Below are 22,918 nucleotides of genomic sequence, written 5' to 3' on the forward strand. Positions count from 1 at the left end.
GCCGTCTTTTGCATTTTCTAGAATTAAAGAACTTGCTCGATCTCCACCAAAGTCTTTTTCGAGAAGGTAGGTCTACAACCGACCATCTTGTGCGCGTTGACGCAAACATCCGCGATGCATTCGCCCATAAACAATACTTATTGTCAATTTTTTCTGGTTATGAAAAAGGCCTATGACACCACATGGCGCTACAGTACATCATAGACCCGTCGGAAATAGGCATCAATGACAACGTGCTCAGCCTAATTGAAAGCTATCGCTCAAGTTTTCCACCTTCGGACTGGTAATGCCCTGTATAGGCCGCTTACTCGAGACACTGGGGCACCGTAGTGTGGCGTACTTATATGTGCCACTTTGATTGTTAAAATGAATTCTTTAGTTTCGTGTACTTCACAAAGCAAGTTTTATTCAGCATGTGCCGATGATGTGCAGATTGGATTTAAACCGTGTAACAACGCATACTGCCAGCGACGCATTCATTTCGGGCTGAACAAGGTCTCCACATCGGCCAATCAGAACGGCTTTAAAATAAATACCCAAAACAACTCCTTCATTGTCCTTACGAAGAAGAGGAACCTCGTCCAAGAGTCCAATGTCCGGCTACATGATGAACTCTTGTCCATGAACACATAGCACAAACTTCTTGGTGTTAAACTTGACATCAAACTTACATTCATTCCACATATAAAGCATGTGAAAGCCAAATGTTTAAAACAAATGAACATTCATGAAATTCTTGCACGCACTGCATGGGGCCGTGACAGGGGCTGCTTAATGAGGCTGAACGTGAGCTTCATACGGTAAGGTCTGGACTATGGTTTCACGGTGTACCAAACTGCCGATCTAATTGCAATAAATATATTGGATCCCGCTTACTATTAAGGTATTCGCTTGGGCACAGGCGCCTTTAGAACAAGTCCTATACAGAGTTTATATGTAGAATCCAATGAGTGGTCACTCCACCTGCAAAGTACATATATAAGCTGCACATTATTTCCTCAATGTGCAATCTAATCCCGAAATCTTTTCTTGTAAAACCGTTAATGATTACGCATGTTCCACAGTATGTGAAAAACCGGTTCTTAATAATAAAGGATTTCTCGCTACACGTGAGGAAGGTGAGCGAGGAAATGAGTGTCCCACTACATGTGCATGCACTGACGGCTCCGACAAGGTTGTTGCCAGCGTAGTAGTTGCAACTGATAAAATGCGACACGTCCTTTGTCGAAGTTCCGAAGCATGCTCCAGAGATGCACATCCATATGCACTTTCTGGAACGGCAGTCAAAGTACTCATGTCCAAGCGTTATACCGACGCACCGAAGTCACCTACTGGTGTAACGTGAGTGGCAGTTGGGCCATCTTTCTCGCAATGAAATATTATGCACGCAGAAACGAACATTTTTAGTGGAGAGGCTTATGCGTTACTCTCGGCAGTAAAACACATAAATGCATTAAAACTACAAACATCTGCCATATATGCACACTCTCTAAGCGTTGTAAAAGCTTTAGTGCCTTTATGGAAACATAAAGACCCAGTATTCAATCTCATCTACTCATGTTTGTGCAATATGTATGCATCTAACCAACATGTCGTAGTATGTTCAGTGCCAGGCCACAGAGGAATTTGGGCAATGTACCTGCAGACAAGCTAGCTACACCCATAACGAGAGCCTGTAACACTGCATAAGCTATCCCTTCTAAAGCCCTGAAGCCTTTCTTGTGCAGAACACTGACAAACTTTCGGCAGCCCATCTGGGACCACGTAGCCTCTAATAAAGTTCAATTAATTAAGCCAAACATGGGAAATTGGCCTTCGGTGGCAAATGCGCAGCAAACTGAGCTCATGTTCTGTCGACTGAGAATAGGACACGCATACGGTACTCAATGTTCCTTGTTGACTGGTAGTGAAACTCCCTTTGGTTGTAGCTGTGGTGACAGGCTGACCGTTTTCCATGCCTTGTTAGGGTGTCGACAAGCAGAAGCCGAACGAAAAAAAAACTTTCCTGTAGCATAACGATGCCACGTTCCCCTTCATCCGGTAATGTTTCTTGGACAAAAACCGATGTTTGATCAGAAATCAGTTTCAAAGTTCCTAACAAGATGTCGAAAGTATGACGCGTTATAACCCGACGATATTCTTACCACATGCTCTCACAAAAGGCTAATGCTGTGATAGTAGCGACCTGTTTGTCACATGCCTCCTGGCCCTTATGCTTAAGGGTCTTGGTGACGCAGTAGCGCTACTTTCAGCGACATATTTTAGAACATCTCCGCTTCATAGTACATCGTTTCTCCGCAGCTTATCTCATGTATCATTTTCAAGTTTTATTACGAATGTATTTACGCGCTGCATAACGAATATTTTAAGCCTTTATACATCCGTGTTTCCACCACATCCAGCTATTCGTTATTCATTTACCAATGGCCATCTAATATTTTAGCCTTGGCGCTCTTTGGCTACTTCTCGTCCTTGCGCCAATAAACTCCAGTCATCATCAAAGGGCAAAGACGAGCTTACTTTAAGTAAGTGATGTCAGGAATATATTTTGACCATATGATTTTCCCTAAGATATTTAAGCATAGAGCCCCGTTAAAAGTTGTGGAATGCTTTATGTTATTTTGATTTCTCAACACAGTGTACCAGCCTGATTTCTTTGTCGTAACAATAAAACGAGCTGAAACGGGTGAAGAACATACCGATGTGTCGAGGGGTGAGAAATGTCTGTTGATAAATTACATGCTAGCTTTTTACAAGTTCAGACAATGATGACTGAGAAGCGGTCAGAATTTCTTATGCCCAAAACTAGAAATGATTGAGCATGTGTTTTTTTTTTTTTGAGTTCTGGGTTGGAGTGTGCTGTTTGCACGTCCTGAAGAGGACATTAAAGAAATATTTCTTTTCAACAGACAAGGAATTTTATATGGCATTATTATGTTAATGGCTCCACATAGTTAATAGACCTCATGCAGAGCAATTCGCCATGCAGAAGTCCGTACATTGATGATTTTTTTTTATTTTGTTGCTGGAAATGAGAAAATTCTTCAAAAATATATAGCCTTATTTGTTCTCCGAATCTACTCTATTACAATTTCAGGAATTGAATAAATATGTGTATTTCATTAAGTAACTCATAAGTGCAGCATTGCAATTAAGAAACGTGAAGTGTGGCGTATTTGTTGAAGCCTTGACCTGCTGCGCATGAAGCCGTTAATTTGAAAACGCGAAGCATTCTTTGGCTAACATCAGGCATTTTGCAGTAGGCAAGTTTATGTCTCGCCTCGTTTTCAGCCTTTTCGTTGCGGAGAAAACTCAAGTATTCAATAGAAGCATTGGTCCTCTGACTCTCGGGGCAGTAGCGTGGATAGTTATTGTGAAGCCGCGATTGTGTTTTTCTTTAATGAAATGCCAAGATCGTTTCTGCGTTTCTATGGAGTGCGTAAACACAAGGGACTCATGGGCGTGATTGTAGCGCCACAGTCCTGGCATGTTCCTCTCGGGCTATTTTTTTCTAGACTACTGGCATGCAGCACATCATGCAGCACGATTGAAATTACTTGCGCAAACAATAGTTTCCGTTTTGCCACTGGCTTCCTACTGTCATTTCCTTGTATCGCAAGGGGTAGCGTACTAGTTTTCCATAGCTGAGGCGTGCTTATTTTGAAGGCATTTCCTTGCATCAGATATCGCTATTAACAGATGTGCGATATTGTAGCACCAAGTAATTGAAGATACAGCGCTTCTTTGCCAGAGTAACAACGAAACTGTCACGATGCCGCCACCGTCATACTATAGTGATGAAAGTCTTCAACCACTTGTATTCGTCGTCCACACCCATGCTGAGGTCACATAGGGAATTTTCGCTTCGCGCAACACGCTGGTTTGTAATGCTTTCAAGAATCACAAGAACTGCTGGATAACCAGACTGCAAAATTCTTCGGAAAATATTTATTCTGATAATGCATGAGGTAAGATTATAATCCTTATTAAATATGTGAGGAAAGAAGCGAGACAGTAACATACCGGCCTCTTTACTGATAAACTGTCTAAAATGAGGGCATGACTGCTCGGCATCTGTGTTGACACTGATGACTGTCTTGCCTGTGTCTTGACTCTGATGACATCTGATGGCTGTCTTGCCAAGCAGACTACACAGGTCACTGGTTATCTGCTCGAACCGACAACTTCGGCACTGCTCATGTTTTAGCAGGCGCCTACTCTTCACCAATTTTTCAGAATGGGCGCGCGAAGGCGATATTACTGGTATGTAAATTTAAGTACAATACATTACTAGCCCCCTATCCACAACAAAGTGCTCCGCGTCGAGTGATGCCGCTTCTTGGGGAGTTATTGCAACGAAGCTGCAGCCAGGGTGCCAGAGATACTACGGACTTTCAGCAATGCTAGAATGATTACCACATTACCTTTGTGAATCGCTGGACAGACAAGATATAATAAATCCCAGGAGAACACGTATTGGTGTAGATACGCTGTAGAGTGAGCAGATTCGTTTCTTTTGTGCCGTAGTATGATGGAGCATCACACTTTTCGGCAGTGTCGGCAGATGACATCTGACATAATGAACATTTTTTTATCTATATTTTTCACAGAATGGCTACGTTTCTAACGTATCGCAGATAATTGATGGTGTCATCATTTTGGTTTTTGAGCAGTTTTTGAAGTAAATAACATACCTGAAACCTTTTATTTTCCAGCAAAATCACCGACAAAATTCAAATGACATCTGTGGCGTATGTGTTAATTTTGGCTTTCATGATCTACGAAGCTTTTGCCGTGAATTGTAAGTCTGCTATTCTTCTGCATATATCTTGGATTACTTGGTTGCCAGTTGTGTGTTTTGGCTGCTAGGCTGGTACATTATTATTTTTTGTAGAAGAAGTCTTCCTGCGTTCACCAGACAACTGCTGCTGAGTGGCAAGAGCAGCGCCTTGGCACATACCTAGGGTGTCACAAAGTTCACACAATTAATAACGCCCAAATGGACGTCGACCCTCCATGGGGCAGCAGATTCGCCCAACGCAAAAGCGTCTGCGGATGTCAGCGCCAACTGAAATGATCTAGAGAAGTTAGCTTGATGCTTAGCTCTCCGTACCGCACAAATGGCTCTATGTAACACGGTATGGTATACACACAGTTGGTCAAGAGCAATGCTAATGTGTGTGCGCACAGTGTTTACGTCATCATGGGAAGCCTAAACGTTTGACTGACAGAAGCCGAGCCGGTTTGGTGGATCAAAATGTTTCACCCACTTGGTTTCGCCGCTGTTGCTGCCAAACACCAAGCTAGGGTCAGCAGGTCGTCTAATCCTCGCCTGTGTGTCACGCTTTCTCGCCTGATAGGATGAGAGCCCGATGTCATTGGCGACGGTTAGTGTAAATGCCCTTTAAGAGTCCATACCATTGCTGTCGCACTAAGGAAATCCTGCACGTTAAGCGTTCTTCTAGAATTAGGCAATGACGTGAAGTCATAGAGAGCCCAAACGCGACCGTTGCTGGATTCAATATTCACTATTTTGTGAGCAAAGCGTTCGTATCTTACTACACAGCCCTTCTCTCCAACGAACGGATCGAGAGAGTCTAAGTCTGTCGATGCAGATGCCTTCGCAATTAAAGAATAAAAGAAAGAATGCGTGTAAGGTTGCAGGCGATGCATTGAAAGAGCCAGGCCATTTAGTTTAATTCGCTGCATGTTTGCGATTTTAATAAAAGCAGGGCGGAACGTAACATTACAGTAATGAATTTACCTTTAGTAATTTTTCAGTTACTTTAGTGAAGCAGTAAATCGTAATTGTAATGAATTACATTCTTGAAAGCCGTAATTCTAATTGTAACCAGTTATTTTTTTTCTAGCACCTACAGGTCGGCCAGCTATTGGGATACAGGCTGCATCAGGAGTCTTGCACGATGGTCCACAATAGTCGCATTGTCAATTTTCCTCAGAAAATTTATTTGTGAAGTTCAGTAAACAAAAAAAGCTTGTGTTTTCAGGCGAAGTAAGAAAAAACTAACTTGCTGAGCACGACGGCAAACAACGTTAGTGCAGTCCAGCTACAGGTCTTTTGCATAATGGGGAATATTGCCGCAACTTACGTAAGGCACATGCTGTATTCACAACGCATCTAGAAAAAGTAGTCTACTCCTTTGATTTAGAAATCTCTCATATGCACTCTGTGGCTGTAATAACTATAATGAAAAATCTTCGATTTTAATTGTAGTTGGTGCATGCTGCCACAAAAATTCCCTAAACTGTATATACTTGTATTTGACTTTTTAAGAGAATGCCGCTTGCTTTCTTTATTCCTTATTTCTCTATTGTCTATTTTCTTTCTATTCTTGCCCTTCTTTCAATGAACCTCTAGGAATTCGCCTTCAATATAAAACAATAAATCTGCACTTCTTACATAATCAACCAATCTAGACGAAGATGAGAGATTGCCCTAACCGGGCCCACTATTCATGGAATTTTTTTAGATTGAATAGAAAATACACAGCTGTCCGAGAATTAGCATGCAAGAACACAACTGCTGCATTGCTTTCTCAAAGGTACGCCACCGAATCTTCAAAGAGCGTTGTGGTGTCCTATATGGCACTGACGCGCATTGTAAATGTCGCTATTGCACATCAAGAAAGCGCTAGCCATCCTTTTTTTTATGATTTTTTGTAGTTGACAAGTACTGTTTGGCAAATATTTCTTACATATTTCTTTTTAAACAAATGCCAATGGACAGCAAAACAGAAGCACGCAAAATCTTCGTTAGCAAAGACAGTTCAAAGTTTACAGCAGCGTGTTGCAAGATACGGCCCCGCCAAGTGAAGAGCTCAGCCGCAGTGGCCTGTCAGCCAAACCAGGTGATGCCGATGCGCTAGAGAGCAAAATATCTGTTCCAGCTCTAGGAACCAGCGCTTGTGCCTTCCTGCTGTGTGCTACAGCATAAAGAATGAAACCGAGTTGGTTGTAGTATTGTTGCTCGGGGTGGGACGCGCCCACTTTAGTTATAAGTTGTTTGGGAAAAGCAAAGGAACCCCATGTAAAGCTTGAGTTGTTATCAAAGAACCCTAGCAAAGCTAAATGCGGACGCGAATATATTTTGATGAAAGACAAAAAATGTACCGGAGGGGTGAAATGTAAATTCCTGTGTTATTTTTTTTTCTTTCTTCCACAGTTTGCTCGCAACCACATGATATGCCCTACTTCTGCCAAAACAAGGACGAGAAGCATGTGCGGCTTTGTCCGCATTTATCTAAGTATTGTGAGCATAAAGGAGAGAAAACGTGCCTCTGTGAGGAGGGGTACTTTCGTCGCCGATTTTGGTACGAGTGCGTTAAATGGAGGGAATGCGGTAAGTGCCTTTATAAGTACGCAAAAATCAAATTCGCCGGAAATATATGATGTACCTTGGCACGTTTATGGCTGCATGCGTACGTTACACTCCAGAAATACGATGTTAGGACCATTGAGAATTGACACTATATTGGGCAACCTGCCGATGGCAGATAAATCAAGGGATCTTTTAGGCATGTAAGGCCCTCTAGGATGGACTTCTCTGCGATAAGGTAGGCTCGCCGCCTACAGGAATATCTGACTCAGCATTGTCGGATGCTCGATTACCATAATCGGAAGCTCGAATGACCGTATGAAAAAAGATCGTTTTTTTTAAATCTGAGGATGATGCGCTCAAGTTTTACCTCCTCCAGTGCACTACATCTCCAGGCTTGGACTGGCGACAGACACCAGCAAAGATGCTTAGAGCCAGTGGGGCTATGCTAATCCAGGTACAACCAAATTAGGAAGGCCAACTAAGCTTCAACAAAAGACTCGCTCAACAAAACAGGAATTCGCCTCGCTGGTGCAGTATTTCTTTGTTACCTCCTAAATGACTCATCCGATTAACCAATGGTCATCATTCCCCAGCATCTGAGCAGCAACCGACCAAGGCGGTGGTGAGACCTGCAACGGAGCAAAGGCTGCTAAGAATCGCTCGACGTGGAAAGCCTGATAATCGAAAATGACCCTGTCTACCTTTACCACCGGAACTCTGTCGAGTGAGGCAAGCCTTGCGCGACTATTCGTGGAACTATCAGATATTGTTTGGATCTCATTGGCCTAAGTGATATTAGAAGAACTGGTGGAGCTTATACAGTGCTGACTAACGGCTATATCCTCTGCAATTAAGGTCTCCAAGATAAGAAGCAATACGGGGTAGGATTCCTAATCCATAAGGACAGCGGGCTGCATTTACGAATTGTACAGCATTAATGAGAAGGTAGCAGTAGTCGTAATCGAACTTAATAACGGATATAGATTAAACGTTATACATCCATACGTTCCAACAGCAAGGCACGATGCTGATGAAGAAGTTCAGTTTTATGAAGATAACGAATTAGCGATCACCAAACTGCAAATTCCGTATACTGTAGTAATGGGCGACTTCAATGCAAAAGTTAGGGAAAAGCAGGCTGATCAACAAGCAATTGGCAACTACGGCCTCAAATGTAAGAACGATAGAGGAGATATGCTGGTGGAATGGGCAGAAAGGAATAAGCTTCGAATAATGCCCACCGTCTTTAGGATGCGTAGCAACAGAAAGTGCTCCTGGAAAAGCCCTAATTGTGAAACAAGAAATGAAACTGTTCTCATACTTTCCGCCGATCCCCGCACAGTGCAGTATGTAGAAATGTTAGGTGGTGTAAAGTGCAGTGATGATATGTTAGTGAGGGCTGGCATTCAACTCAATTTGCAGAGAGAAAGAGTAAAATTGGTCACGGAGAAACAGGCCAACCTAGATGCAGTAATGGTAAAAGCTGATAAATTCTTGCTGGCACTTTCAAACAAATATGCACCCAATATACATACACTGGCAAATAAGCAGGCTAATTTCATCAGCAATTTCGAAGGTATAGTAAAAGCAGCGGAAGAATTTAATACTGGCATGTACACTGCCCAGAGGCGCCACGACAGCTCCATTGGAAGCGCTAATGAACAGGTTGCAGATAATGAATAAATAGCTATAGCTGAGGTTAGAAGGGCCTTATCAGACATGAAAGGAGGAAAAGCGGCAGTAGAAGATATAATAACAGTTGACTTAAACAATGATGGAGCAGGCAGGATGCTTGGGAAACTGGCGGTTCCCCAAACGATGTATCTTCTGTCGGCTTCAAGGGTCCCAGAAAACTGGAAGAATGCAAACGTCATACTAATCCACAAAAAGTTGACGTTAAAGATTTGAAAAATAATAGGCACATTAGCTTGCTCCCAGTATTATATAAAATATTCACCGAAATAATATCCAATAGAATAAGGGTAACACTGCACTTTACTCAACCAAGGGAACTAGTAAACCAAGGGAACACGCTGGCTTCAGGAAGGGATACTCTAAAATATATCACATCCATATCAATATTAAGGTAAACGAGAAATCCGCCGTGTACAATCAGTCTCTCTATATGCCTTTCATGGATAACGAAAATGAATTTTATTCAGTATTCAGTAGAGATACTAGCTGTCCCAGAGGCTTTACGTAATGGAGTAAAGGCCCTTTACCTAATTCTCTTGCAAAATATCTGCAAAGATTCCACAGCTACCTTAATTCTACAAAAGTAGGAAGCTACCTGTAGAGAAAGGGGTCAGACAGGGAGACATAATCTTTTCAACGCTATTCATTGCGTGCTTAGAAAAAGTATTCACTCTATTAAATTGGGAAGAGTTAGGAGCAAGGACCAACAGCGAATATCTCAGCAACCTTCAGTTTGCAGTTTACATAGTCCTATTTAGTAACACTGGATGGTTGAGGACCATAAGAGAGCGAATGTTGGGGTGGGGTTGAAGATCAATATGCGGAAGAGAAAGATAATGATTGATTGAGTTGTTGTGAAAAGCTCCTAAAACAAGATTGCAAATCTTGTTTAAGACCTACACAGACCTACAATAGACCTACACAGGCGGCCAAAGCTACAGTCCGCGTCAGACACTCGGGGCAGCTGGTGGCATGTTCTCTGGGAATGGTCTACGTCATTCCACTTTCGTGCGGCAAAATGTACTTTGGGCAGACGGCACGCTGCCTTAACATCCGCCTTAGGGAGCACCAAGGTGCGGTCAGGAATGAAACAGGTTCTAATCTGGCCGCGCATTGTAGAGTTTGCTCATGCAAACCCGTGTTTGAACCAACGGAAATATCGTATAAAAATATGCATCAAATTAAACGCGAGATTGTAGAGGCCTACTTCATTCATGTGAACTCACACGCATACGTTAGCCAGACTTCTATCACTCTGCAGGATAAAGAAACTGATTTTTTGCATGGAAAGATAGGTTAACACCCTTGTAAACGTCACTTTATACGTGTTTACATTTTCTGTATATCATAGACCGTTGCTTAAAATAATAAACCAGCTGCTAGTCTGCGCTCGTATTGTGTACTTCTCTCGATCTTCATCCGGGTTGCGCTGCCCATCCATAGGAACATCTTCAATCACCAACTCGCCCAGCTTGCCGTGTTAATACTCTGTTGAACTTGTCCTGCCAAACCAGTCGGAATTCAGCCCTTTCCTTGTCACAGATGTGCAATGGTGAGGCTTGTAAATAATATCAACAAAAATAATTATGCTTGTGTGTTGTGCCGAGCAGCCAACGAGAGCTGGTACCAGCTCTGTAAAAGGAACAGCAGGCAGGCGGAGGAAGCAACTTCAATACATCAGTTTGGTTTAGTGACGGGTGGCTACCAGGCAACGCCTTAGAGCCACTTGCACGGTTCTTTTGATGACCCGAAGCTGAACCTCCAGGATGGGTCCACGGATCATTCCTTCGCATGCTTCAGGCGAGGGAGTGGCAACGAAATGTAGGGGGGTGGGGCGTGTCTTCCCTGCAGTGTCAGAGAATATGATCCAAAGATGCTATCAACCCACAGGGCGGCGATAGGCTATCACTGTGCAAACTATGCTGGTGTCCAGTGCAGTGCACAATAAATTGCTTTGTAAGGTGGGGATTTAAACTTAGGATTTCCTACCGCAAAACCATTAAAAATGAATGGGTAGAAATTTAGTCAAAATCCATAACACGCTGACTGTCGACAGTATTGCGTTCAGCATTGAATTAATATAGCGACCCAGCGTATTGACATTGTCGAAGCGAGTACTGCGGTTGGGCTCTTCTTTTGTGCCGCCATGAAAACACTCGGCATCATCTAGCGCCTGCGCCGGAAAGCGTGCGCGTGACGTTCACAACGCCTGGACCGTTGGTGCGAACGAACGCTGCAAAACGTTACATGCTGCAACCAGACGCATCTTTGGCGTTTCTTTATGGACAACCTGTGCCATCTAGGGATACTGCTGCGAAGTTGGCGTGGTTCCTACGAGGCGAGGCGCGCCGGTGGCTGCGAACACTGAATTGTTCTCTCGCTTCCCACACACCCAGTGACACATACGCGCTGACCAAAGTTGGCAAGTGATGCATTGAAGAGCAGCACCTACGCAGCGCATTCATGGCGCACCTCTCTAAAGCGTTACGATTAGCCGTCAGAATATTGAGTGACGCCCTCTTTGCCTAATCTCAGTGTGGGGACTCCGCTGCCGCACCGTACGTGCGCTGGCTACGTGAAGTCAACTGAAGGCTATAAGCTGACGTGCTCAGCTACAAATATTTGAAGTATAAGTCCTGATATTTGTAAAAGTGTTACACGGAGTGTTCTAGCACACGATCCCTTGCAGAATTGAGCGGAGTCACTGTCGTCACCACGCTTTGGGTGGCTTGTTCCTGGCACCACCAGCTAGTAATCAGTGTGCGATCAGTGTCCGGTTGGCGATCCGGTTTCCAGGAGTGCTGTGGTGAGCATGCATCCACGTGATCATCTCTGGTCTCTTTGGCGACTTTTGCGTGATGATTTTAAGCATGCTGATATGAATTCTGCCACTAGCAAAGCTGCGACACACTTGTTGTGATTTGGTCACTATGGCTTTAACCTTCATTTGGGAGAGTGTGCGGGCTATGGCCGCTTCCTCGTCTTTGAAGGGATTGTTTCGAGTTAATCAAATGCCGAACAGCTTACATCGTTATTAGCTGGTCCTCGTAGCGGCATGACTATCACCTCCAAAGCAGGCAAAAAGAAAGATGCGCTTACGTGCAGGTAGCGCGAGAATAGAACATGCTAACACGCTCCCGAGATCCCGCTGCACCATGGATGACCGGCCTAAATAAACCATGGCTACGATGAATACCTCTCCGCGCCCCACAAACCGGTGATCCGGACGACCAAGTCCAGCCATGCGAGAGCCAGCGCACCTGTTCTAACAAGCCGAGTCCGGCAGACGTTCCGTGGTTGTAGGGCGTCCGAGAATTCTACATGGACATGACGGACATCTGGTTCACCCAGCTGGACAGCCACTTCCTTCTCAACTAAGTTCCGGGCTTCAGCTGCGTTCCATGCTCCAGTTCCTAGCCACGGGCACTGACATCCACAATGACTTTCGGGAAGCCGTTCTTGCTCCCTACATCACCTCCAGCGCTCATCGCAACTCTCACCATTTGAACCATCCCGTCATTCTGCGTCTGGTCCACTCACATCACCGGCACCCATCTTTTCCGATCGTAGGCTCGCGCCGGCCCCAGCAAGAAACCTCCACTCGGTCGGTGAGCCTCCTCCCTAAATCAAAGGCAGCTGCCCGACGACGCTTTTTAAGGAATTCACTGGAATAAAAATGAGCGCTTTCAGCTGCTCTACGTACCATCGCTCTCATTCCTTGGACGTTCCCGCAAGCTGTCCGCTTTCCATTCCGGGGAGCCTCACTGATCACCGATTCACAGTCTCTCCCTCTAGCGCTACTAGACGCAAGTTTTAGTCTTGCTGGCACGGCGATGCCACAAGCATAACTTTCGCGATGCTTGTGGCGACTCCACAAGCATCGCGAAGGTTATGCCGCAACCGCAATCGACTACCGTAACCCTGATGCTATCGGCATTTGAGATTTCACTTCAAGCAGAAACCACGGCACCGTAGCCTAGGTGTCGGTCGCTCCCGAGATCCCGCTGCACCATGCTGGCCGGCCTAAATAAACAGTGGCTACGGCAGCTACCTCTCCGCACATCTTCCCACACGCTAAACCTCGAGGTAGGACCTGGCCAAGCCTCATTCCCAAAGTTCGTCAGTGTGCTCATCAGCGCTCGTCCTTGTCTTCTCGTCGCTGTTCGTGTCTTTCTTAAGCAGCCGCATTTTCTAGTATGCGCCAACTCGGCCAATCCTTCACTTGAAACAAATAGTGCTCCAATGTTCTTTGCTCATGACTACGGTGGCTGTTAAAGCTGCTTATCTGGGTTAAGACGGTTAAGACTGTAGGCTGTAAAGCATTGACAGCCATGTTGCTTGTCTATGCCCGTGCATGGGCTTCTCTTCACTCCGTGTGGTGCATTTGGTTCATCTTGCTAGGCAGCGGAAGTACGGTAAAGTTGCTCTTAATAGCACGGAGTAAGCTCACAGACTAAGTCTCCGGATGGTTGAGTGGTGCAGAGAGGCCCAGACGTGAGACCATGGACCTCTGCGTTTCCGTGAATGCCAACCTTGTTCGCTGACTAGACAATTGTGTCTCGATGGGCTTGCCCGTATTGTGAGTTCTTACCTGTTGTAGACTTTCCGTGGACGTAGATATCCGCAGATCCAACGCCTGTTTTTTTGTCTTTTTGATCACTGTGTCAATTCCTTCGCGTTGAGCAGTACGTACAGTATAGCATAAGTTATTCCAGTCGAGACGAAGACTTCCACAAGCCGAAGCGTGTCCGCCTCTCTTATGCCTCTTGTCTTGGTTGCTATTCTCCACAACATGTAGGTAACTTGGGTTGTTAAATTCATGAGCTTGTTGACTAGTCTTGTAGAAAATCATTCTCTGCATCTTCACGCCCTGAGGGGGAACGATGCCTTGTTGCCCTTGCTGCATGTCGATAATGAACGAGTCTGGTACTTGCTTCTTTGGTGGTGAGACAAGCGAGAAGCTGGTGCAGCTGAGGACGCCTAACTTAGGACAGTTTCTACCCCGTATGCCCCGTCTTGCAAGTGGCTGTCTATTGCCCGGATTCACCCAGTTAATGTACGTATGGTAATGTTGTGCGCGTATAGGCGATGCCGGTTCTGTAGAATGTTATCGCGGAGTGGCGGATGAACTATTGAGGCGATATTACGACGCCCAACCCAGCTGGAAGGGACTTGGGGCTTGTGGCTTTTCTATCTGACAGGAAATCTCAGATGTAGTTACGAGCCCTGGCCTAAAAGCTAGTGTGTTTAGCCTCTTTTTTATACTGTTTGCTTGACGTTATTGAACACAACTTTTAAATTCCATGTTTTTGTCAATGCGCTGACATTTATCTGTTTTATCTTCGGTGTTATCTCAATTGTAGAATACTTCGCTTCTTTTTAAAGTGAATAATTCATGTTCTTGATCCCGTTTTTATGTAACCAAAGGTATGATACAACATTGCACTTTTTTAATGCTCAACTTGACCCCTTTTTTTTTACACCACTCGTGCTGCTTAAAATTTGATTGACACATCACACTGCACCTTCGTGAAAGCACTTGGGCCACCTGAAAAAAAAAATACGCACAACCCCGTAGTCACCAGCCTAATGCTCCACGTGACAAATTACAAAAACGTATGCCATCGCGAAGAAAAACCATCCTTCGGTACCATGCGTTGCAATTTCCTAATTAGGTTCACAATCTGAAAGTTCATGTCTCGTTCGGATTTATAGATGGCTTTACTAGAACCGGCAGCAGCTTATCCGGCTTCGCCTTCTCGTCCTGCAATTGCCGGTGTGGCGCGTATTACAAACATTTGGGCACGAACCTCTCAACTCATTCACTTGCCTTTTACGTCCATTCTGCTATCAGTATTATTAACACTCAAAACGTCACACTGACAAGCCACTGCATAGAGATGCTCAGATTTATTTTGGTTCTGGCATGTTTCTGTTGCTTCCACGAGAAAACAAGGCTCGCGGGTTGGACGACTTGGTATTCCGACATATATTTTTCACAATATTGCATCGAAAACTAGAGCTAACAAATTTTCCATCCTAAATGTTGTAATTTAATTTCCGTTTCAATTCGAACACATTTGTACTGCTACAAATGTTCTTTTATTGGTTTCATGGTCCGCACTTTTCACGGGCTTCATTATAAAGTCTACAGAGAAAACAGCAACCTTGAGGTAAGCCTACCAATTCACCCAATAATTATCTGATTTTCAAAAATTCCTTGTAGAAATATCTATATATAGAGAAGAGCTACAACATGGTGCTGTGAACGAACGTTACTTGTAGCATATCCGGCTCAAAGCTTTCGCTTTCTTACGCACGCAAGTGCTTGCGAAGCTGCTGAACACATGCAAGTTGCTCACAATTGCGATTATATTGGAAGCTTAAGAATTTAAATATAACATCATGCAAAATATTTTCTTTTGTTTCACTGGATTTTACGGAAAACCGTTTCAGTTTTCATTCTAAAGGAGTATAAATCGGCGGCACAGGTGTGATTGATTGGAGCACCGAGAATATCCCCACCTGGTCGTTTCCTTGGTGAGGGGCGTTCATTGAGCTGCAGTACAACCACAAATCCTGGTTTTCAGGATAATCCAAGGGTAATTTGCGCCGTCTCAGAGCGAACTACGAGCATCATGTCAGCAGTTCTACGCACCAGTTATTGGAATGTTAAAGCACTAGTATATAATGTTTCCAAGTTTTTCTTTCCTGCACTAGTTTGACCGTGCCCTTCCTTGTGTTGAAAAAAACATCTAAGATAAAATCCTTAGTGCCACGGTGATCTACCAGTGCGAACAATGGCAGTTGTCGATCCTTAGCACTGTGGCAAGCAGTCGGCCGTGGAGATTGGCTCCTCCATTAATCGATATTAAACTGCGGAAAGCAGTGGCCCAAGTCATATGAAGGCGTGCGTGCGAAATACTTTCTTATGAATAATAATACACCTAAAATAGCAAGCGGTAGGTATGAATTCTACGGTTAGCTCTAGCCATGTCCTTCATGTTCCTGACCGTTGTGAAGCCCTGGTGCACCTGTGTTCTCAAGTATTAAATCTAGTGGCAGCTGGTTCAATGGGTAGCGCAATTACCTGCTATTGAAATCGTCGGTATCGGCACAGTCAGTTTTTTTCTCAGCTCCGAAGACATGGTGCTAATGGCTCGCCTCGGCCTGGTTAAGAATAAGCAGTCTGCCCCCGAAAGGGCGTGAAGTATCTTTACAATGCTAAGGCATTATTGCACAATTGGCCATGATCGCAAACAGCTATGTGGTGTTGGCCCCTGAGAAATATGCGTGCGTTTGGGGCGTAAATATTAGAGTATTTCATTGCGGCGCTGGTGGATTGAGTTTAAAATTGAGGCGTCGCACGAGCTTTTTTGTATTGACGCTCAATGTGCTCGGCGTCAGACCTGTCAGCAACCTACCAACCGACAAACAGACCGCTGACCGACCCAAGCCAAACCCCAGGATAGTAGGCTGAAAAAGGCTTGCTTAGAAATGAACAGAATTATGTTTAAGTCTATCGTAAGAGTTTGGGTATAGTTTGCCAAAAGGTCACAAATTCCACTTGTGACTTCCACTTGTGACTGAGACGTCCCTGTTGGAACGTGATGTGGTGGACCTTCAAGCTTGCTTCAGTTTGCAGGAATAAAATGTCACAACGTCGACCTCATATCGGTGTAAGACGCTCAATATAGGCTTCAACGAGTTATGCCTGCCCTGCAGAAGGCTTACCGTTCCATAGGTAGCGTTAGCCTGTTCTATTCCAGGTCGACACTAGAGGGAAAGCGACGGGATGCACAATATAGAGAAAGCATGGGCTGTCTTTATTCTGATGAGTGGTCAGAAGGAAGGCTAAAATGAAATAAACGACAGTGCTGAATTTAGCAGCGTAATCCTTGGGATTCACTATGAACATCAAATATTGCCGAGCACATTCTCTCGTGGAAACCAAGAATAGAGACTCCAAAATATAATCACAGGGACGAACAAATTTATACCAACGTTCCGTAGCCGAGTTTCTACTCTTCTTGTTGCTTATTATAGCGGAAAATCTACAGAAGCGAAGGAAATAAGCTTTTTTCTCTTGCTCACCGCAGCTTGAGCCGATTGGAGAAAGAACCGTTCCAAACGTATGCTGATAGAAATTTAGCTTAGGTATGCTAACATGCTGGCTCGTGAGCGACGATTCCATTATTCATTTCTTTTGAAAAGTTATATGCGTCAGGGATACACAAGATGTTTGTTATCCCTGAAGTTTGTAAGTGCAGAGTCTGACAGTGCTTACTCTATGTCATTTCTCGATAACCAAGCAACCATGACTTAAGCAAAGCACTATAAGGAAGAACCACGTCGCCTATAGCAGCCGGGGCAAATAAATCTGCAAGTTAAGATTTAAGAGAGCCTTTGTTGTCAAGCACGCAAACAAAATGGACGCTTCTATTGATCTTGGTGCCAATGACTGAAAGGTACTGACAATGTCAGCGTACCCAAAAATCTAAAGGCTCGTACGAAAAGGGGGGATGGGCTCTATTCTTATTCGGGGGGGGGGGGCACTTCTTGTGTTATGTTTCTGCACATGTATGTTAGCGTGTTTTCTTGCGCTATGAAACTAGTTACCAGCAAATGATAAACAACTAGCTCGTTTACAATTTTTTTTAACAATTAGTATGTTGCTTTACGTCTATATCTGCCCCCGTATTCACAAAACGCTTTTACGCTCAAAGCATTTATTGCAGCAAACATTGATTTATGACGCACTATTAGAGAAGGCTGTCAGCCAATAAAAAAAGCACTTACGAAAGAAAAGTTTTGCGTATTTGGCCCCTGATTTTTAGTATTTCAATGGTGTCGTCTCGACGTGAAAATGCATCGATACACTTCATGACTGAATTGATAGATGGCGAAGAGTTTTGCTAGTTGAAACACAGCAGCCACAAGGACAATAGCTAGGTGGTTCGTACAGCGTCGTAAGTAAAGCTGTGCAAAAAAGTATAACAAGCTGTAATTAGTAATCATGGAATCATCCAAGGTATTTAATTACAAACGCATTAATAGTTAGTTTGGGAAATTTGTTATTACTTTATTACTAGTTATACATCCTTCGTGACATGTAACCTTTATATGTTGCAGCTAATCTGTGCGCGACGCACCCTCTACTTAGTAGGGGCATCTGCGGCGATGTGGGGTACAAATGAGGTGAAGTGTATGAAATCACCATTTCGTGGCAATTATGAAAGAGGTTGTCTTCGACAAGTAGTGTTCGACGAGACAACAGAACTGACGGAATTCACAAAGGTACAGTAAACAAAACTAGCGTGGTAACGTGAGGTTTGCTAGCTTCTTCGTTCGCACTAGAGTGAGCACATTGTGTGCATTTCTGCGTAATACGCGCTGTATATGAAATGGTTTGCTAATCTCATTTAGTTGCAGCATCATTTAATGAGGAAGCGTGTTGAGACAAGTTGTTCTGTACGGCATTTGCAAATCCCAGCATTATCTAAGGCAGAACATTTCTCTCAGAGTGCAGCCACTTCTATCCGGATGGGCGGTGCATTGCGCTGCTTTCGTTGGCTGATCCCGGTTATCGTGAAATGAGAATTGTGTGCACTACAGGGAAGACTACGTATGTGCACTGGGGCCACTAAGTATGAGCAATAGCGTGGGTGCACTGCGCATGTGCACAAGGCGCACCTATGAGGGCGACGTGGGTACGGGTCATTGGGTTCTAGTGTTTTTTTTAACGGTATATGTTGGCTTCGGAAACGTTTTCTTGCATATGTTAAATATCATCCCTATAGAATGTAATATCTGCCAAACCGTTTGCTGCACAGCAGTTACACTAATCTTATAAGCATTCATAAATGCTTCGCAGTACGTAAGCGTAAGTTGCACTATGGTTGACTGTGCCAAACTTTTTGTCAGTAATAAATGGCCTGTGTGTTACGTATCCTAACGGCTTCAGGCTAATTTGGGTTGTCTGTTTTATTTGTTTTGGAGACGCATTCCAATGAAAAAAGGCATGCAGCACAGTATAAATGTAGGACATATCTGGCGCCTACCCTACCGAAAAGCCTGCAGTCATACCCATCAGCGATCGCAGAGGACACGAAACATGAGGGAACTTCCGGTCGCACCACCGTCAAAGGCTGCATTAACTGTGAAACATCGCGGGGCTGGTAGAGTACCTGGACAAAAATTACCGTCGCCGTGAACAGAGCAAGAGCTGCCCTTCGCCAGTTCAACCATTAGACTAATTGGGGTCCTACGTGTGAAAACCTAGATTTTTCTGATGCTTGGCGCCCCTCTCTGTGTTCTGATCAGGAGTCGGGTGGTCGGAGCTGATAATCTGGATTTAACCTTGGTGCACCTTCTAGAATATTACAATAAGATAGAAAACTGCCACCAGAAGGTGTCACATGTATTCGCCCAGCTTGTACATTGACGCCGAGACTCCTGTGCGCCTGCTCGAGAATCGATATTCTTAGAAGCCTCTCCGAGCAAGCTGTTTCCTGGAATTGTGGTGGTTTGTCCAGCATTGTCTTTCAGAGCGCAAACTCAGCACGCGAAACTGGTGCTGAAACATGACTGCGGGACACGCAAATCTTTGTTACCACCCCCTGTGTCCACAAGCACTAAGTGCTACACCGAAAATACCTATTCAGACAAATACGGACGCCAGCTAAAGACTTTAATATAACTTTGCTCGGGGTGTTTGAGCTCGCTCAGTTAGGCCGTTGACAGCGTGGCTTCTGTATCCTGTAATCACTGCGGTAAACTACGCCAGCGCCTAAACATGTCTTTGCGTTTGGTGGATCCTTTTGTTTCACTCTTGACATTGCAACTGCCTATCCGAACATCACGTTCAGCCCGGATTATGACTGAAGACGTGGCACCGAAAGAAGCTACCTCAGACTCGGCTGTCACCAGTTTCGGCGCTTCAAGGCGGCCAGACCCAGTCGTACAGCGTGATCAATTTTACGTTTTATGAAACTTTTAAAAATAGCCTGTCGCATATAACATAATTTTAGTCCTTGAGTTGGATTACTCAGAGAAGTGGACATGCACGAAAAATTGAAGCACATGTCCAGCTAATTAACCAAGATCCACTCATTATACTTCGGATTCACCACTTTAGGGCACATATTGCAATTTACGAAGTGTTGCCGGTGAGTTTCCAAGGCATATACTCTTGGAATTAATTTCCATCATCACGCCAGTTTGGAGAAATGCGCCGTCAAAATTGCCCTAAGAATGCGCTGTTCTTCCGTTTACATTTTTAAGAAAAGGCTGTTTTATGCATTCGCGCACAAAACGGGGACCTTCACTTATTTCGTTCCACACTTCGAGAAATAATATCTCGTTGGTGATGTTACTGTGGAAGTTCATTTCAAGCGGATACGTCTTGCAAGCTCACGGGCTACAAGTCGTAAAATGTAATATGTGGCTTAAAGTATTAATTACATCGGACAGGAGCAGTTCAAGGACCCCGTTTTCGTCTTAACGTGTGAGTTTCCCCGCTAGACCTCAGCACCCAGTTGCCAAAATTTGGTCGACGGCTTCCTGCCTCACCAGGCGGAAGGACTGTTTGGCCTCCAAGGCGTACCAGCGGCTCCCACGGCAACCGCAGGAGTTGGGAAAGAAGGCACCGCGTTCCTCCCAGCGCTTGCCTCATGCAAGAGGAGAGATGAATGCTACTATAGACCAACAAGCGCCCGCTGTGCAACCGGCCAGCAGTGTCCACTTCAACCCAAGTGCGACAAGGGATGCTGACCTCGAGATGAACTCTCCCAAAAGGGCACGTAGTGACGATCATTAGCTGTACAGCGATGCTACAATAGTTGAAACCGCTGACACAGAAGCGGAAGACAGATCCTACGCTACGGCGATGTACAATAAATCACGCCAAGCGGGAACACCAGTGATGTTCAAGATAATTGACCCGGAACCATCGTTCTGTTAAGTGAATACAAGCACGGTGGCCAGCGAGATTATTACCATGGTAAGAGATACAGTACAATCATTTCGTGTAACGAGAGAAGGTAACTTTTTCGTGAATGTGTCTTCTCTCCCTGGCTCTACGAGAATACTTGAGCTCACTCCTGTTGTAGTCGTTGCAGTGGAACCAAACGTACCACCATCGTATAAGAAAAATGAGATTATAAGAAGAACAATAAGAATAAGAATAATAAGAATAAGAATAATAAGAATAAGACATGTTCCAATTCGATACGCTTGAGTACTTACAAGCTAGTGGAGTCATTTCCGTTAAGATGCAGACCAGATGCATGTGGCGAGAAGATGGATCTATGGAACCACATGCACATTGGAGCGCCGTGCTACCATTCTTGCGTGAGAAACCACTGTCAACACGCGTTTTACGTGGATCCATGAGTCACCCAGTCGAAGAATATTTAGAACCTGTAACTCGGTGCTAGAATGCCAAAATGGATATCCAGCAAAGTTGCTCACCACTACATCTACAACTGTTCAGGGGGGGTACGCAATTATTGGTTGCTTTCGAGTAATGCTAATTTCAATTATTGGTAGCAATGAGGGTACCAGTAATTTTGACGACGCTCCAACAACGTTGAAATTGCTTGCTGGGCTTGTTCTTTTACATACAAAATACTAGGGACGTCCCTCCCTAGGTCGAAAGCTGCTATCGGCGCTCCAGCTTGCCCAACACTAATATCTACAGGAAAACTCATAGTAGGAGCGCTAAACTATTTGCATTGGTATCAGAAGCGCCTTATCGTCATGTATGGGTTTCGGACGATCGTTTTGTGCTTGTTTTTTATTGATACGCATTCACTTTTGTATGTGGGACACGTCATTCAAAATATTGTCTGAACGTTTCGCCTCCCTTTGCTGGTGCTCGAAGGCTCTACAGTACGAGGGTACGAGCCGCTGCTCCCGGACCTACACAGCCACCGGGATTGGCCCACATATTTTCTGACCGACGCGGACAGGAAAAATGCAAACCAAATAGATGCTAACAGCTTAGCTGTAAAACTTTCACGGTAGTGCATTACGAACCTATTGCTAAACGCTAAGAAGCTGAGTGCCTTACAGACCGGACTAAACCATCGCGTCCTATACAGTAGGCCTGTGCAATCTGGTTTGTGACACCATGCTACTTTAACCGAAATTTCTATTCACAAACACGGCATGATGAATGCATTGACGTAACAATAACCGCATCTTAGTCATGAGTGTGCCCATTCAATTCTATGGCAGTTGGGCAAGGCGGAATGACGTCACGGATCGAAGTTCACCATCTCTATTCTATCTAGGAGGCGTTGTCGGAGCGTTTCACTGCGCTCACTTGCTCGCGCGGAGATTAAAATTCGAAGCATCGCTCAGCGACATTCAATTCAACTATAACGCTTTCGGTTTCACAACACATATATGTAAATAATATGTATTTACAATTAGTGTAAAACCTTCGCGCAGCCACTCAAACAGCGGCAAGGGCCTCCTCAAGCTGCTTGTAGCAACTTTTTAGCTCTTGTCCCAGCATTGTTTTTGTTATACGCTGAAGAATGCTGAATAAAGATTTTGATTTCATTTGATTTGATTTGATAAGGACTGCTTAGGTGGCCTCGGATTTCTCATTTTCCTTTGCAGGCGGAAGCGAACGCCAATTTCATTTTCACGCACGCATAGACGTTTTCTGCCTGCCAAATTGTTTTTCTTCCTACCCACATGGGGTTGCCTTGCGGGCCGAGCTGTGCCGATTTATCGCGAATGTGCGTTCCTTTAACAAGCTCAAAGGAGTCGTTGTCGGTATTGCCTATCAGACTTCTTGCTCATATCTAGTATGGGTAATTCGTGACAAAATAGGTGGGCTATTTCAAGCGCCAGCCATAAATTACAGTACAG

The 22,918-nt window shown here is 44.5% G+C and overlaps 1 protein-coding gene across 6 annotated transcripts in view; it reads left to right on the plus strand.

Annotated features, from left to right (window-relative positions):
* LOC142564742 (uncharacterized) overlaps nt 1–22,918 on the plus strand; it is a 77,436-nt gene that overhangs the window by 5,874 nt on the left and 48,644 nt on the right. For 2 of the 6 annotated variants that reach the window (XM_075675883.1, XM_075675882.1), the window contains exons 2-5: nt 4,716–4,801; nt 7,184–7,360; nt 15,182–15,207; nt 18,167–18,331. In XM_075675883.1, coding sequence (XP_075531998.1) covers nt 4,738–4,801; nt 7,184–7,360; nt 15,182–15,207; nt 18,167–18,331 — 432 coding nt within the window. In that variant the 5' untranslated portion in view covers nt 4,716–4,737. Of the gene's footprint in view, nt 1–4,715; nt 4,802–6,451; nt 6,564–7,183; nt 7,361–15,181; nt 15,208–18,166; nt 18,332–22,918 lie in introns of those variants that run through there. The other 4 variants (XM_075675887.1, XM_075675886.1, XM_075675885.1 and 1 more) reach the window with 3 other exon arrangements.

The sequence above is a fragment of the Dermacentor variabilis genome, chromosome 11, assembly GCF_050947875.1.
Source record: "Dermacentor variabilis isolate Ectoservices chromosome 11, ASM5094787v1, whole genome shotgun sequence".
Taxonomy (NCBI): Eukaryota; Metazoa; Arthropoda; class Arachnida; order Ixodida; family Ixodidae; genus Dermacentor; species Dermacentor variabilis.